Source organism: Henckelia pumila, chromosome 4 (genome assembly GCF_033568475.1).
Source record: "Henckelia pumila isolate YLH828 chromosome 4, ASM3356847v2, whole genome shotgun sequence".
NCBI classification, from domain to species: Eukaryota; Viridiplantae; Streptophyta; class Magnoliopsida; order Lamiales; family Gesneriaceae; genus Henckelia; species Henckelia pumila.
Window position 1 is genome coordinate 149,278,540 of NC_133123.1, and position 16,626 is coordinate 149,295,165.

General features: G+C 33.6%; 3 protein-coding genes across 3 annotated transcripts; all 3 read left to right on the forward strand.

Moving 5' to 3' along the window:
• The first annotated feature begins 1,588 nt into the window (after nt 1–1,588).
• On the forward strand, nt 1,589–3,851 carry LOC140866465 (putative receptor-like protein kinase At1g80870). The gene has a single exon (XM_073271454.1). The coding sequence runs from the start codon at nt 1,706–1,708 to the stop codon at nt 3,761–3,763; it is 2,058 nt and encodes a 685-aa protein (XP_073127555.1). The 5' UTR covers nt 1,589–1,705; the 3' UTR covers nt 3,764–3,851.
• A 1,492-nt stretch (nt 3,852–5,343) lies between these two features.
• Nucleotides 5,344–7,704, forward strand: LOC140866822 (uncharacterized). The gene is made up of 2 exons (XM_073271876.1): nt 5,344–5,566; nt 7,314–7,704. The coding sequence occupies exons 1-2, from the start codon at nt 5,392–5,394 to the stop codon at nt 7,403–7,405; spliced, it is 267 nt and encodes an 88-aa protein (XP_073127977.1). The 5' UTR covers nt 5,344–5,391; the 3' UTR covers nt 7,406–7,704.
• Nucleotides 7,705–10,558: 2,854 nt separating this feature from the next.
• On the forward strand, nt 10,559–13,496 carry LOC140860396 (shikimate O-hydroxycinnamoyltransferase-like). Its single transcript, XM_073263412.1, has 2 exons — nt 10,559–11,220; nt 12,553–13,496. Exons 1-2 carry the CDS (start codon nt 10,813–10,815, stop codon nt 13,438–13,440), a joined length of 1,296 nt encoding a protein of 431 aa, XP_073119513.1. The 5' UTR covers nt 10,559–10,812; the 3' UTR covers nt 13,441–13,496.
• Nucleotides 13,497–16,626: the final 3,130 nt, after the last annotated feature.

Below are 16,626 nucleotides of genomic sequence, written 5' to 3' on the forward strand. Positions count from 1 at the left end.
TAAAAACTCCTATTATATTGTTTATTGTTCGATTTTCTGAGATGGATTTTGATCGAATCCATTCCATGAAAAAAATTATTTTTTATGTTAAAAGTAGTATTTTTCATCTGAACCGAGTATATTACACAAAAAAAACATATATTTCTCACGTCATAAGATATGGTGACGAGTTGAATTTTTCAGGTCCATGATTTGTTAAACCATCTTTACTAAATTTTTTTATATACAATTATTAATTTTTTTTTAATTAGAAGAAAGTCTACCGTATTTTCATATTAATAATCCTCTAGAAACTTTGGTGTAAAAAATTCATAAACAGAATCAACATACAAATACAAAATTATAAAAAAATCATCAAATTAGAAAATAACAAATAGTAATAAAATCAAGAAATAACCAATCCAACGGATTTAATCAGTGTGGACGAAAGATAACGATTATGAGTTCGCATGTCATTAAAATAAAAAAAATCTTGATAATTTTAATGATGATGATCTTTCTTATTTTCATTACCATCAATCAAATCATAAACGTTTTAAACCCAAAGAAATATAATGTTTTCGATTGACTACGATCAAAGTTCATTTGATATCAAGATATTAAATTTAAAACTGCAACAAATCTCGAACCACCAAAAACAATGATTGCTGAACACCCAATTCGTTATGAAAACTTTGATAAATTAACATTGACTTTGACATGAAACAAGTAAAAATAAAGAGAAATTCTAAAGGACAGAATGAGGAAAGTGAACCGACACCCCACCCCACCCCTGTAAAGCATTAAAAAATTCCGTCCCATTTTCTTCCCCCCATTCCTGCAAAATGAGGCTCTTTAGTCAAAAGCTCCCCAGGATCCATCTCCTTTTCACAAATTTCTACTCAAATCCCATTTATTTAATAAATAAATTAAACAACAATATCTTAAAGTATAATCCTCCATTATCCTCCCCCGCATAAATAAAAAAGTCCAAATTTTATATATATAATAAAATTATATATTTTGTGAATAGAATTAGATTATACTACTATTGGTTATCGTGGAATCCAAACAAACTCCTCCCAAATTCCACGCCACCACTAATTGAAGTCGTTTCATGCCATTTACTTTTTATTTTGTAAAATTTGGTTGATCACTTTAATTTATTCATGCTTGGCCAAATATTTATTCCAAAATCAAGTTCTTTAATTAAGACAAAAACTTATTAGTAAAATGTCAATCCTTGTCGTGAGCTTTTCATCATAGGAGTTTAATCTTGATTTATCATACACAACTAAAATATGTCAAACTAAGCCAAGAACTATTTTCTCCTATGCTACGATGTAGTATCGTCGTAATTTCTCATACTTGTATTATATAAAGAAATGTCGCGTCACGAATTTCGAACTAAAATAATTAAAATATAGATTTGTCTAATATTTCTTGCAAAGTCGTTTTACTGCTGACTGATAATCTATTTGACATGTTAATCTAAATTTAAGATGAATATATATATAAATAAAAGTATTAAAAATAAAATAGCATCGGTAAAGCGCCAATATCGTAAATCTCAATAAAGACAGGACAAACTTCCCCACCCCCACCAACACGAAAAATAAGGAAAAGAAGATTGTAAAAAAAAAAATAGAAATAAATAACACACAGAGAACAGAGAGAGCCATGTATCATAATCATAACCATTTTTGCTCAATTATTTCAATGAAAAATGACTTCAAGCCAGCCATCACCGCTTGATTCGAGGCCAAAAACAAGCATGGCTTTACTTACAATCACAATATCTCTCTCTCTTTTGATTCTCTTAGTTATTCTGTATCTTCTTTACCGTTTCTGGTACTCTCTGGTGCACAGGTCCCGCACCAGCCCGTATGATTCCGCCGCGCCATTGAACAAGCTTCAAAGATTCACTTACAGAGAGCTCAAGAATGCCACCAACAACTTCAGTGTATCCAATACCATAGGCAGAGGAGGTTCCGGCACTGTTTTCAGAGGCATTTTGAAGGATGGTAAATTGGTGGCGGTGAAACTTCTCGACTCAGATTCATTACAGTGTGAGCAAGAATTCCAGAATGAGTTGAGGATTCTTGGTGGGCTCAAGTCTTCTTTTCTTGTTTGTTTGTTGGGTTTTTGCGTTGACAGCGGGAAGAGACTTGTGGTTTACGAGTACATGCCTAATAAGAGTTTGCAAGAATCTTTATTTGTGGAGTCTGATGATAAAGGGAGTGGTAATGTTAATAATTTGTGCTTGAATTGGGCCAGGAGGTTTTCGATCATTCTTGATGTTGCAAAGGCGTTAGCTTTCTTGCATCTTGAGTGTGAACCAGCTGTGATCCATGGTGATGTGAAGCCTAGCAATGTGTTGCTTGATGCTGATTTCAGAGCTAAGCTTTCGGATTTCGGGTTGTCGAAAACGAAGCTCGAGGAGGAATTTGGCGTCGATTTGTTCAGCCAGGACTTGGGGAAAAGTCAGGAGCTTTCAGAGAACTTCAATGCTGGTGGTGTGGCCGGAGAAAAAGGGATTCATGAGAATGAGGAGGTAGATTTTTCTTTGGCTTTGCAAGCATCTTCTTCTTTGCAAACTAGTGGCAAGATTCATCATAGTGATAACAGAGGTTGTAATATGAAGGGGAAAGAGTTGTTAAGTGATGATAATGGTGGGGAGGATTGTGATAAGTTTATGCCTTGTGATTGTGATCACTTAAGTGACATGGATCATAGCAAAGATTTAACTTCATGTAATGATAATTATAACATTCGTGTGGGTGCGAAACAGTGGGGGAAAGACTGGTGGTGGAGACAAGATGGGAGTGGTGAACTATGCAGCAAAGATTATGTGAATGAATGGATTGGGACTCAAATCTGTTCTTCGCCTAGTGCCGTTTGGGACGAAGAAATGGGGGGATCCAAGGAGCAAGCCCACTTGGATAACTGCAAAAGGAAAGATAAATTCGAAGATGCATTTGGGAACTCTGTGAAAAAACATGGGATTGATCATCAGTGTACTAATGCTGTAATTGAGAATGATGAACTGAAGGGACGTGAAATGTCTCAGCCTGTGTGTACTAAGAAGCATCGGAAGATGCACGAATGGTGGAAAGAAGAGCGTTTAGATGAACTTGATAACACGAACAGTAAGAAATGTTTCAGAGTACCACATTTTGGTTTGGGGAAAAGCTTTCACTTCAGGAGGAAGAGAAAGACTAGACACGAAAACCGCGATCTTGTTAACAAGAATGTGGAGTTCAGTTTCAGGGAAGGATGGAGGAAGAAGAAAGCACGTTCGACGGGGAGCGATATGTGGAGTGGCGATCTTTTCAGTCGAGAGTTAAGTAGCACGACGAGCATGAGAGGGACACTATGTTATGTAGCACCAGAATACAACGGCTCATGTGGATACTTGATGGAGAAAGCTGATATATACAGCCTAGGTGTGCTGATTCTAGTCATTGTATCGGGTAGAAGACCGTTGCACGTGCTTTCGTCCCCAATGAAACCGGAGAAAGCAAACTTAGTTAGCTGGTCTCGACTCTTGGCTCGCACAGGAAGCCTACTAGAACTCGTGGATGAGCGGCTGAAACTGAAAGCTGAGTACAACAAGGAACAGGCGAGCTTGTGTGTTAACTTGGCACTTTCTTGCATACAGAAGATGCCGGAGCTGAGACCGGATATCGGGGACGTTGTGAAGATATTGAACGGTGAAATGGAGCTTTTACCACTTCCATTTGAGTTCTCTCCTTCTCCTACTTCAAGAAGAAGGCTCAGGTGAAATGTAGCTAACTAGTTGTTGGAGCTGACTTGGGATGGATCGTGATTAGCTTTATTTTTGTTTGAATTGTGAATACATTTAGTGTAAATTATCGATGATTTTTTAATCTGCAAATTTTTTTTGTTTTTTTTGGTTACAATGGATCCGAATATTTACTTAAAATTTGACCTAACTAAGATAGTATTTTGTAGAGCTTTTAAGTACTTTTTAGATTTTTCTTAACAAAAATTGTTGTTAAGAAAAAGTCGAAAAGTTTTTATATGTCAAAGTTATATGATTTTTCGAGTTTCACATGTATAAATAATGGTCATAAAGTTTGAAATAATTTATATAAAACATAATCAACTTGCATATGTAAGGTAACATTTGATGATTTAATACTTCTATTGTTCTTTACAAAGCAAATATTATTTGTTTGACATTGCATGATTTTTTTATGCAAAATAGTGTGTTTCGTATCTTTTTTAAAGACGAATGTTTCAATCCAAGATTTTCTACATATTAAAGAACTATATATATCCTGTATCATTAATGAGAAAAAAGGATTTATAACAGATGCAATGAATGACAGCTGACTTTTTTATATATGTTATGTATGTACTACTCAGTCATGACTCATGGCTCACGAGTTGTACTATCACAAATATAACATTTTAAATTACCAAAACAAATTCCACAATAAAACCAAAACTCACCTTTTATTTTATTTTTCGTTAAAATGTTCGAATCTAAATTAAGGGTGCAAACAAAGCTCGTATTTCATGAGCCAGACCCAAAAAACTGACGTTGAGCTTGGGGAATTGCAATCACGGGTTCACATTGGATCTACAAACTTTGCATATGAATGCATTTGAGAGCTCAAATTATAAAGAAAATTGATATATGTACATATACGGTAAACACACTTACATATATTGTTTTTAAAATTATAAAATTATCTCAATGAAAAGATTTTTTTATTAGTGCATTAAGAATATTTTTAAATTTCCAATACAAGGTATAACCGTGTGTACCATGTATATATGTATGTATAGCATAACTCAATTACAAAATGAGTATGTGTCATGTGAAATGATATCATAATTTTATATTCATTTTATATCCATTTAAACGAGTCGACTTGATCCATATTTAGAGTGAAATTTGATATTTTGTTATACAATAATAATTTTTCATAGGTAAGTACAAATAAAATATCTATCTCGTAAAATTTATTTCATGAAACGATTTCATAAGAAGTTTTTATTATAAATTTGGCTCAAGAGTTAGAGCATATTTACTGTGTTGTAGGAAGTCTTTTACCAGCTCTTTATATGGGAATAAAAAATATCTGACAATATTTTTTAAATGATATTGAGTTCTTAAATTCACTTTATCACTATGAAAATATAATGTATGTAATATTTAACTCAAATTAAATTTTCTTTTGGGGAAAAGATTAAATAATATTGGATCAACCATGCTCTTCAAATTTGAGAAGCATGTGGCCCAAATTCAACTTCTAAGTTCTTTACTTTATTGGGCCCTGACGGACCTGGCCCAAATCATTTCCGATGCCGGAGGGGTTTTGAGCTGAAAGTGAAGACTAGTAAGCGCAGAACAAGGGTTTAAAGAGAATAGCAGCAAGAATGAGCGCTGATCCGAAGAAACCCGGCAATGGAGCCGGTGCGGCGGCCGGAGGAGGACGGGGATTTGGCGCTAAGTTAAATCACTATCTATATAGCGGTGAGAAGAAGCATGTGGCGGCAGGCATCGCCATCATTGGAGTCCTCTTTGGTGTTCCATGGTACCTCATGAATCAAGGTTTGTTTTTGCTATCAATGATTGTAATTTCCTATTTGATTCTTTTTTCATCCGATGATTGGGAAATGGCTTTGATTTTTGGATCTATGGCGTGTTGATTGAGTAGTTTATAGCTTCTGTCTGTAATGGCACGCTTATCTTCGATGATGAATTCAATTTTTTCCCAGGTGTTTCATGGCTGATTCTATAGTTCTGAGCAAAAATTGTTTGTTTCTTCGTTAAGAGGTTGATTTTTCTAGTTTTTCTCCTTCATATTATGTTAGGTTTTTAAATTTCTGTGATGGTGCCAGTGCTTGAAGGAACCAAAAGTTTTAGACACGAAAGATTTTTTTGAAATTGCTAATAGTTTTTATAAATAGATATTTTGTGAGAGGAGTGAGTGTAGACTGTTGAAAAACTTGATCCTCAAGTATGGTGTGGTTCAGTTGTCCATTGGAAATGACTGGGATCTCTATTGCATTTGGATTTTTGACAATTTGATTTTGCGGAAGGATATGAGCAATAATCAACTTATCAGGTTAAGGCATTTCAAATTCCATTGAAAAACTTTGGTCATTGGGATATAGATAAAACTGGTTTTTGTTATGCTGGAGAACCGGTGATTATAGAGGATTATCCTTTATGTTTACCAGTAACTCATTTAGTAGCGGAACATGCCTCAAATGCAAAACAATAAGTGCAAAGGAAACTGAGAAAAGCGATAGCCTCATGTATGCTTCTAGGATATAATATGTTTTAGTTTTCTAACTATTTGCAATGTATTCAGTTCACGTTCCAAGAAAAAATGGTTGATTTAACTGTTACAGGGCAAGATTTGCTCAAAATGCTGCAAGTTTGAAAGATCTAGATACAAGAGGAGATAACATCTATGTAGCCTCCATATATTAAGGAAATAAAGTGACATTAGCTTGATCGAGCTATTATACTCGCGGAAATGAATTTTCTGGATTAGTCGGAGCCTCAAGTTAAACTGTTTTGGTGTTGGTGAGAATAGAAGTGTCTGGACAATATAGTGGATTTTTTACCTTCGGTTAGAAATCTTTCCGATCCTCTTTACATATATGATTGAAGATGCCGAGAAGGCTAGGCTTTGTTCATCAGGGTTAATATTTTTACGTTATATTTTTTATTTCTACTGATCCAACTTCTACATTTGAGAAATAAACTTCTTTGATCTCTAGTGTATTTATTTCCGATTAAAAGGACAGCTGAATAACAGAAAATTATAGCTAAACAAAAGTTTCATCATTATTATCTTATTGATATTGAACATCATATTAAAATAAAATAGAAAGATGATTCAAGCTTCTGGGGTGGAAGGACGATATAAAACTCAACATTGAACATTGTCAATCATATTATTGGTCTTGAGGCTTCATCAATTTGTTTGATATTGTCTTTGCTGTAACAAAAAACACAATAAGCTGCCTCTAGGTTTTCGATCACGAGTAAAGAAGCAAACAAAAGATACGAGAGGCATTCCCTAAACAAATTCTTTTACTGTGTTTTACTAAATGAAATATTTGATCATGTAGCTCTTATATCTCATCTAGCATCTCAGATTTAGCTGATTCTCCTTTAAAACACATTTGGAATTGAAACAATAAAAATGGAATACTTGATCATGTAGCTCTAATAAGTAATATCTCATCTCTGTCTATGTCTCTGCCATTTTTTTTTTTTGTTTAAATTCGAAATGTGTTTTAAAGGAGCATCAGCTAAATCTGAGATGCTTATATCCTTATAGGCTCGAAGCATCGATCCCATCAAGATTACATGGAAAAGGCCGATAAAGCTAGGAGCGAAAGGCTTTCTGCTGGTTCATCCACAGCCAGGTGAAAACGAGTGGAATCTCTTCCCAGTTCCTTTTTTGCTGTCTCTTTCGAACGACAACATTCTACACCTTGTTTTTCTCCATTCGTGACACTAATCATGATTACAAACAAGAAACTCGCGAAGACCTTTTGCCATGCTTGTAAGTGATAGATCATGAATGCTATATTTTGACACCCTGATTACAACTTTAGCAGGAAAATAGTTGTTAATGGAACATTGCTTTGTGATTTCAATAAATGTGTAATAGACTAATACTCTTCTGGAGTTGTAAAACTTTATAAATGAATATTTATTTTTTTAGAAAAAAAAAATATTCTTGTTCTCTATATAGCTTAATTGAAATATGGTACACCTAATTCAACATCCGATTAAATAGATTCCTTCCCATGAAGAAAAAGCTATAATTAGCCACTTGGCTGGCGCATGCGCCGTATGTTTCATGATCTCAAGAAATCGCCTCGTACAAGCTGGTGTCGTCTTACCTGTCCAAGATTATCCCATCAAATCGAATATAATAAGCAAAACTAGATTTTCTAAAAAATAATGATGTAGATATTTATTTATTTTTATTATATCATTTGGTTTAAAAAACAATCAAAAAAAATATTTGGAGTATCTAGAGTCCCGTCACCCATTCGGTTCAAAGACTCCAAACTCATTTAAAAGATAAGTCAGCGGAAAATGCTGGGTGATTTCACCACATTCAACATCTTCTGTTGACGGTTGACTATTCTTGGAATTTACCTCGTCATCGATTTATTTTATTTTATTTTTCATTTCCTTTTTCCTTGTACAGAAAAACTTCGTCTATACCAGTATTCTGGTACAATCTGTTTTATTTATAACAAAAAAGAGAAAAGGTAAATGATAAAATACAATTGTAAATAGATATCTACCTAGGGAAAAAATGTGATATTTCGGTACTAGTGTTCGTGTGCATATGTTGTGTGGTTTGATAACCGTGATTTTTTAAAAAGAAAAATTAAATTCGTCTGATTTATAGTCATAAAATTGGAGAATATTGTAAATATTAAAATAAATTACATGAATTTACGAAATTGGTAAATACTAGGATGAGGGTTAGAAAGGTGATGATGACATCACATCACCATTCTCTCCCAACAAAGAGAGACTACGAATCTACCATGATAAATTTTATCCGTCAAAACTGAGTGGAGAAATGAATACCCCCTCTTCTTCTTATGTCATTGCATATCTACTAATTAACCAGACCGGAAATGAATCGTTATTATGAACAATAATTCTTTAAAACAAAAACCTCAATTCTATTAGAGATATACACGTTAGATACAAGAACGACTACACGATAGAGATAAAATGGAACGTGGTTATTATGATTAAAAAAAATAAAAATAAAAATAAAAAAACCACCTCAAGATAAGATCTTTCGGAGTCATCCAAGGGGCGAAACTGCTAGGTGACTATATTCCCGATGTAGACGAGGCATCACCTACGGAACACTAATTTTGGCGTTTCCAATTTCCATCATCCATTCGTACAATTGTAGCCCGTGGAGTAGGACCAAATGTTTCTAGTTGAAAGATGCTATAGTTCCACCAAAGGGTTGGTACAATGAAAACCGCATTAAAGTTGGTGAGAAAAATGAGATATATTTGCAATTTAGTAATTTACACATAAAATCAAATGTCACACACATTTGAGTTGGTGAACTGTGGATATGTTTGGAGTGTAGCACAAACCAATGCCACTCACCGTCTCACCAACTTTCTCAACCAAGTCAAATCTTCCCACTTTTCTAAATTTAGTTTCTGCTTAAAATATTATTTTTTTGTCTCATTATTATTATTATTATTATTATTATTATTATTATTATTATCATTTACTAGTGATTGTCTTTGGGTTATCCTCGAACATTTATACATAACAAAGATTCTTGAAAATGATTCTATTGGAATAAATAAATTGCAATATATAATCTTTGTTTTCCCAAGAACCAGATTTTTTGCGTCATGAACTATAATTAAATTCATTTTGTGATTTATTAATATTGATATAATCATAAATGTTGAGTGTCAACTATATGGAAAGCTTTACACACATATGCATACACATATATATGTATATGTTGAATCTAAATATCTAATGATACCAATAAATATTGATGAAAGTCTTGTCAAATGGTCAATGCTATAGTACGTTGGTTAGGTCTGCATTATCTTTGAAAATATTACTAAATCATATTTTATTGCGCTCATTAAATTCTTTTTTATTAAGTAAAAATGAGTTTGCTAGGTCTCACGGACAATATCATAATTCATAGATTTACGAGAGAAATATTTTTTTGTTCATTAAATTTTTTATATTTTGGTTTTGGTTCATAAAATTTTCAAAATTTGATTTTGGTACACTAATGTCACCCGGAAAATGTTGATGTGTGTCAATATCTAGTTGACACGTGTTCAGTTGGACAAAAATCACTAAAAATTAAAATTTAGTATACCAAAACCAAAATTTAAAAAATTTATGGACCAAAACTAAAACATGGACAACTTAATGAACTAAAAAAAATTATTTTTTCTAGATTTATATTTATAAAAGGAGTTGATCTTATTCATGAACTTCATTTTTTTAATATAAAAAGTAATATTTTTTTAGTAAATCGAATCGGAAGAAAAATTCTTATAACAAAATTGACTCGAGATATTGCTTGAATATTGAACTATTTTAATAATCGAATAGAAGAATTAAGTGAAGAAAATTTATATTTGTATTTTGGAAGACAACAAATATTTATATATCAAAATGTTTAATTATGTTACAAATAATAATTCTCCCAATAATTTTCTAAATGGTGATAAAATTAAATTCATAAATAATATATATAGATATATGGAAAGAAATTTGATCATTAATTAATTAAGTAATTATAACGAGATTGTTTCACAGATCTTTATATATGAGACCAATCAATTATAAAACTCATATTTATAATAAAAAAAATTAATACTTTTTACAAAGAACATAATTTTTTTTTTATATAAATGATTTAAATAAGATATCAATCTAATAAATTTATTGACTCATGAAATTGTATCACCGAATATATTTGTGTAATTAAATATTAATAATAACAAGAGTCTTCTTCGTTAGCCTTAGGCGTGGTAGGTAAACCATTCAGTATTATAAAATAAGCTTCATGTTTCATCATTTCTCCTCCTAATATACTACACCGCCGCCGTTATCCTCCTCCTCCGCCACACACCGCCGGTATCTGAATATCTTTTTTACATTTGAACATCAGCTTCGATTAATTTATTCTGAGGCAAAATATGAATGATTCCCAGCTTCTTTAGAAACATCGATCCATACACAACGTTCCATTCGATCATCGTATACGAAACTTGTTCGCCTTGATTCTGTCGATAAACATGAAGATCGACGTGAAGAATTCGACGTTGGTTGCTCCGGCGGCGGCGACGCCGAGCGTCGGCCTGTGGAACTCCAACGTTGATCTGGTGGTGCCCAACTTCCACACCCCCAGCGTCTACTTTTACCGTCCCACGGGGGCGGCGGATTTCTTCGACGCCACCGTGCTCAAGGCGGCGCTGGGCCGCGCGCTGGTGCCGTTCTACCCCATGGCGGGGAGGCTGAAGAGGGATGAAGATGGCCGGATTGAGATCGACTGCAACGCCGAGGGGGTGCTTTTTGTGGAAGCGGAGTGCGACGGAGCTGTGGATGATTTCGGCGACTTCGCTCCGACGCTGGAGCTCCGCCGCCTCATTCCGGCGGTGGATTATTCTCTCGGGATCTCAAGCTACCCACTTTTGGTGCTGCAGGTGATTTCTTGGTTTAGTGTTCGTCACGTCTGGGATTTATTTTGTTCAAAACAAAACCAAATATAATGGATCAAATTTTAAATTATTCAGATAAAAATTTATAGATTATTAGACAAATAGTATGCAAAATCTATTATTTTTTGTATTAAAAAATTCAATTATTCTTCCTTCCAATTGATCCACTAAAAGGACATGCGCACTTATTACATGCACTCCCCACCTCCACCAAAGAGAACTTAAAAAAAAAATATATATATATATATACATGTATATTTATTTGTTAATAATAATAAATACATTTCAATATAAATTTTTATATAATAAATTGAAATTTTTTTATTTCGTTTAATTGTTATTAAGTTAAATTAGTCAATTCATTAATAATCTCAAAAAAAATTCTAAATAAGGTATCTAAGTATTCATTAATAAAATAAATTATAGTTAAATATATATGTTGACGTCCTTAAATTTATAAAATAAACAAAATAAATAAAGGTAAATTTGTCAAAGAATAGATATTATAATTAAATTGGAATGTTATTGACACTCCTTTACGTGTATTTATTTGTTTCACACTATTTTTTTTTGGAGTAGCTTTATTAAATTATCACTTGTTTTTCGATTTATAATACATGCTAATTAAAGGTGGAATGGTCAACATCCCACCAACAAAATTGACTTTTTCTCCCACGATTTTCCGAATTTGAATTGCATTATTGGGTGATTTATTAATTTTTTTAGTCATAAATAATCTGATCCGTTCAATTAAATTACACACACACACACCCTATTACCGATTTTTGACCTAATCAAGAGAACTTTAATGAATCGTGATTTATAGTTAAAAAAAAGTCAATCATGAATATGTCACACTCATTTTGCTTAATATGGGGAACAATTATTTAGAATTAATTGGCTCGTACGTAGTTTAATTAGATGCGAGTTGATAGAATTGTAGTTGGGGGTTAGAAGGTGTCACATATTAATTCTAACATTTGGCCATGTAAGTACTTGTTCACGTGAAATGTCTATTATAATTATAATTATAATTATAATTATAATAAATGCAAGAGAATAATTCATGTAGAAATCAACAGAGGTTGTAGAATTTATTGTGATAGTGAGTATGCTACTATCTATTCCATAATACCAAATCATAGGTTATTTGAAAACGAAAAAATTCGAGTGGTCATCCAACTTGAACTTTTTTAATCTTTGACAATATTATTAGTGAATTTATCGTATTAATTTCGCAGAACGATGATGTAACATCAATATCAGCAATGTTCGATGTCACGTGAACGACGTAAAGGACTTTCATTTTGTTCACAGGTCACATATTTCAAATGTGGTGGAGTTTCCTTAGGCGTCGGAATGCAGCATCACGCAGCCGATGGATTCTCCGGCCTCCATTTCATCAACACCTGGTCGGACATGGCCCGAGGCCTCGACATCACCGTCGAGCCCTTCATCGACCGGACCCTCCTCCGTGCCCGCGACCCGCCCCGACCCCTGTTCAAGCACATCGAGTATCAGCCCCCTCCATCCATGAAACTGGCGACCAAACCCGATACATCCCCTGAAACAGCCGTTTCCATATTCAAGCTAGCCCGGGATCAGCTCAACGCACTCAAGTCGAAGTCGAAAGAGGAAGGGAACACGGTCACATACAGCTCGTACGAGATGCTGGCAGGTCACATTTGGCGATGCGCGTGCAAGGCTCGCGGGTTGCCTCAAGATCAGGACACAAAGCTGTACATAGCGACGGATGGGCGATCCCGGCTCCGGCCCTCGCTCCCATCAGGCTACTTTGGCAATGTGATCTTCACTGCCACTCCGGTTGCTGTATCAGGGGACCTTGAATCCAAGCCAGTCTGGTACTCTGCTAGTAAAATACACGACGCTTTGGCTCGGATGGACGACGACTACTTGCGGTCGGCCCTCGACTACCTGGAACTGCAGCCTGATTTGAAGGCACTTGTACGTGGTGCGCACACGTTCAGGTGCCCCAATCTTGGGATCACAAGTTGGTCTCGGCTGCCTATCCATGACGCGGATTTCGGATGGGGAAGGCCGATCTTCATGGGGCCGGGAGGGATCGCATACGAAGGTTTAAGCTTCATATTGCCAAGTGCGACGAACGATGGGAGCTTATCCGTTGCCATCTCTTTGCAAACAGAGCATATGAAGGTTTTTGAGAAGCTCTTGTATGACATTTGAGTCCATTTTCATTTGTTGCTATATATATATATATATATATAACTTTTCTTTTGGTATGGATTCGCTTCTGCTGTGAATTCAAACAATAGTTTAAGTATATTAATTTGGTCAAATTCACTGTGACTGATCCGAGAATACAAATGTGTGACATGAATGCAACATGGATATTCCTATTGACATTGTATCAGAAAGCATAGTTTGTTTGTTTGTTGTTTTTTTGAGTTAATCTCACAGCGGTGTGAGATTATGAGATCGTCAAAAACTCTTTACGATCGTTAACTTTTCATATTTTCAAATTTTGTGTTTAAAATTTGAAAATTTGTGGGCAGATTTGAATATATAGAGAGTTTAATAAATCATTTTTTTTTCAAAAATTTTTTTAGTAATCTCGATATTTCACAAATACAATATATGCATATTTAAGTTTTATCCATCTATGAAGCAAAACATTAAGGAAGTCTTTTCATCAAATTTCATGTATACCGTGTCCGTTTCTTGGAAAATCTGATTAGACACTTGAGTCAATTTTGTGTTGTTGCTTCAACAGCGTATTCAAATATAGATATTTATCATTATATATATGGTCCGCTTGATACATGTGATGAGATTAATAATGTTAAGATAATTATATGAATAATAATGTCTTGGATGAGAATATTTAATACTAGTTTAAATAGATGTAGGTGTTTGGTTCGTGTGTTTGTAACTCGGATAAAGATTGTTTAAAATTACAATATTCCATGTTACCCCTTCACCAACTTCAATTTACAACTCTCAACCCATTTCCAGAGAGATGATTCAGATCTACATTACAGCGATACCTCCCTCCTCTTCAAAGAGCGCTGAATCTTGGATGCTTTCACCGGTACGAATCTTGACTATACTAAAAGCTTCTTCGAACTTCGTTTTCAGCTTCCTTCATTTTTCTACAACCTTTGTGGAATACATTTTCAAAATTAAAACTTGCGTATGACATCTTTTTCGATTTTCAACAAATTTTTAAACTCCCACGAAATCGCAATACTCAGCAGTTCAAATGGTTCAAATTTCAGAGCAAAAATAGCGTGTAGTTGTCACAAATAAACTTTCTGTAAAATGGGTAACACAATAATTTCACGAATATGGTTATCAAAATATCACCGTTCAGTAGTTGGATTTCAAACAAAACAACGGCGACATCGATTTCTTCACTACAGGCGCCCATTCTCACATTCACAATCGACGACAAAGGAGAACAAAAGATAAGTAGGGCGAAGGGTAGTTTAGGTAAAGAAATGCCTATCCCAATTACTGTTCAAATCAGGATCACTATACATGCTTTTTCGAGAGGATTTATTTCCCATGTTTTTTGGGTTGAACAGTAGGTTAATAACGGGCTTACGGTTATCAAGAGAATCCCAAACACCGAGTCAAACGTGTGACTATTGCGCTTAATCACACTTAATCCCTCCAACCAAACGCAGAGGGTATATCCTAGCATTGTTATAAGGGTAACATCGAATTAAGCAGACTATCTAACCCTCGTTATTTTCCTAGAATCACGTGTGAACTAAGGTCTCAGTCAATAAGATAATCTACAATAACAAAAATTGGTACAGGAAGTGCCGAAGTGCAAATCCTCGGCAATTTTGACCTTTCGAGTTCAAGATAACACCCATAAGGCTCCATTTGGTATGTGTATTATTAATTTATTTAAAATTTATCTTGTTCAATTTTGCATTTTTCTCGTCATATTATTTATCCATATATTAATTATTAATTTTGCATCAATCAAATCATTAACTATTTATCTTACATCAATCAAATCATTGAATTTAAATTACTATATTATCTCTTATAAATAATATTATTTATATTTTATTTATTGTTAAAAAGACAAATGATAATTTATCATTTTTTATAGAAAATTTAATTAATCAAATCAATAAAATATAATTTATCAATCAAATCAAATACTATATTAACTATAATTTCTTATTTATTACATTAAATTACTTATCTATATATTATTTATTTCATCACTCGAACAATACGGTACCTTGTTGTCCAAACCATGGTGATATATGATAAGAAAATTATTGATAGAACAAGCAATCTTTCGAGTTCATCTCATTTTATAATTGGTTGTAATATACTAATATTCATAGATATTGAGTGTTGTCGATTTTGCTGAGTATTTATTTTTATTTTTATTTTTTCTCTGTATAATATTATTATTTTTCTTTAAATCACGTTATTATTAAGGGAAAATGATCGTTTTGATTTTTTTTATTTTTATTTTATAAGTTTTCAAGTTACAATCTTAGTCAAGTAAGTTTGTTTTTTACTTCATTTTTGCTCTTTTTAATCAGAGTACATACAGACGTGTCATGTCAACAATATCTAGTGTTTTTTCAGCAATTTCCCGTATCATGTCATTAATTTCCGAAATCACATCTTCATTTTGGTAAAATAACATTGAAAAAAATGACCAATTTATTGGATTAAAATTACAATTGAAAATTTATCAAACTAAAAATATAAAATTATAGAAGTTATATGACCAAAATTATAATTTAAAGATATTATATATACCATCTCCAACTCATTAATTACTCTATTTGAATGCAACATTAACTTTAAATTATTGTAAGATAGTGATATTTGAAAGCGATCTAATAATGGTAGATTTTTTGTTAAATCTGCCTGGGAGTTTGTGCGGAATAGAAAGACCGATGTTGGTTGGTTTAAAGGCTGCTGGTCCAATATTTTTAGGCCAACGATTTTTGTATTCTGCTGGCGTTGGTTCTTAAAAAAACTTCATATCGATGATATTCTCATGTCTCGAGGAATCTCTTTAGCCTCGGTTTGTCAGTGTTGTCGAGCTCAAGCGTCATTTAATCATTTATTCTTTTCGAGTACTACAACTCAACATGTCTGGCAATCTTTCTTGAATTTTTTGTGTCCAAAATTTCCAGAATTTTTTTAATTGGAAGGTGGGGTTTGATTGGCGAAGAGAAAGACATATCAGGGAGCTTATGCCTTTTCTGATTATTTGGTTTCTTCGGAAGGCCATAAACGATCACTAGCATAGGAGTGTTTGCATCCATCTGGCAAGAATCATAAGGCATAATAATGAATTTATTATTTCTATTGGTCGCGCTGGTGTGTTGAGGGCTGGTAATTGGCGTGGCAATGAGGATGTGG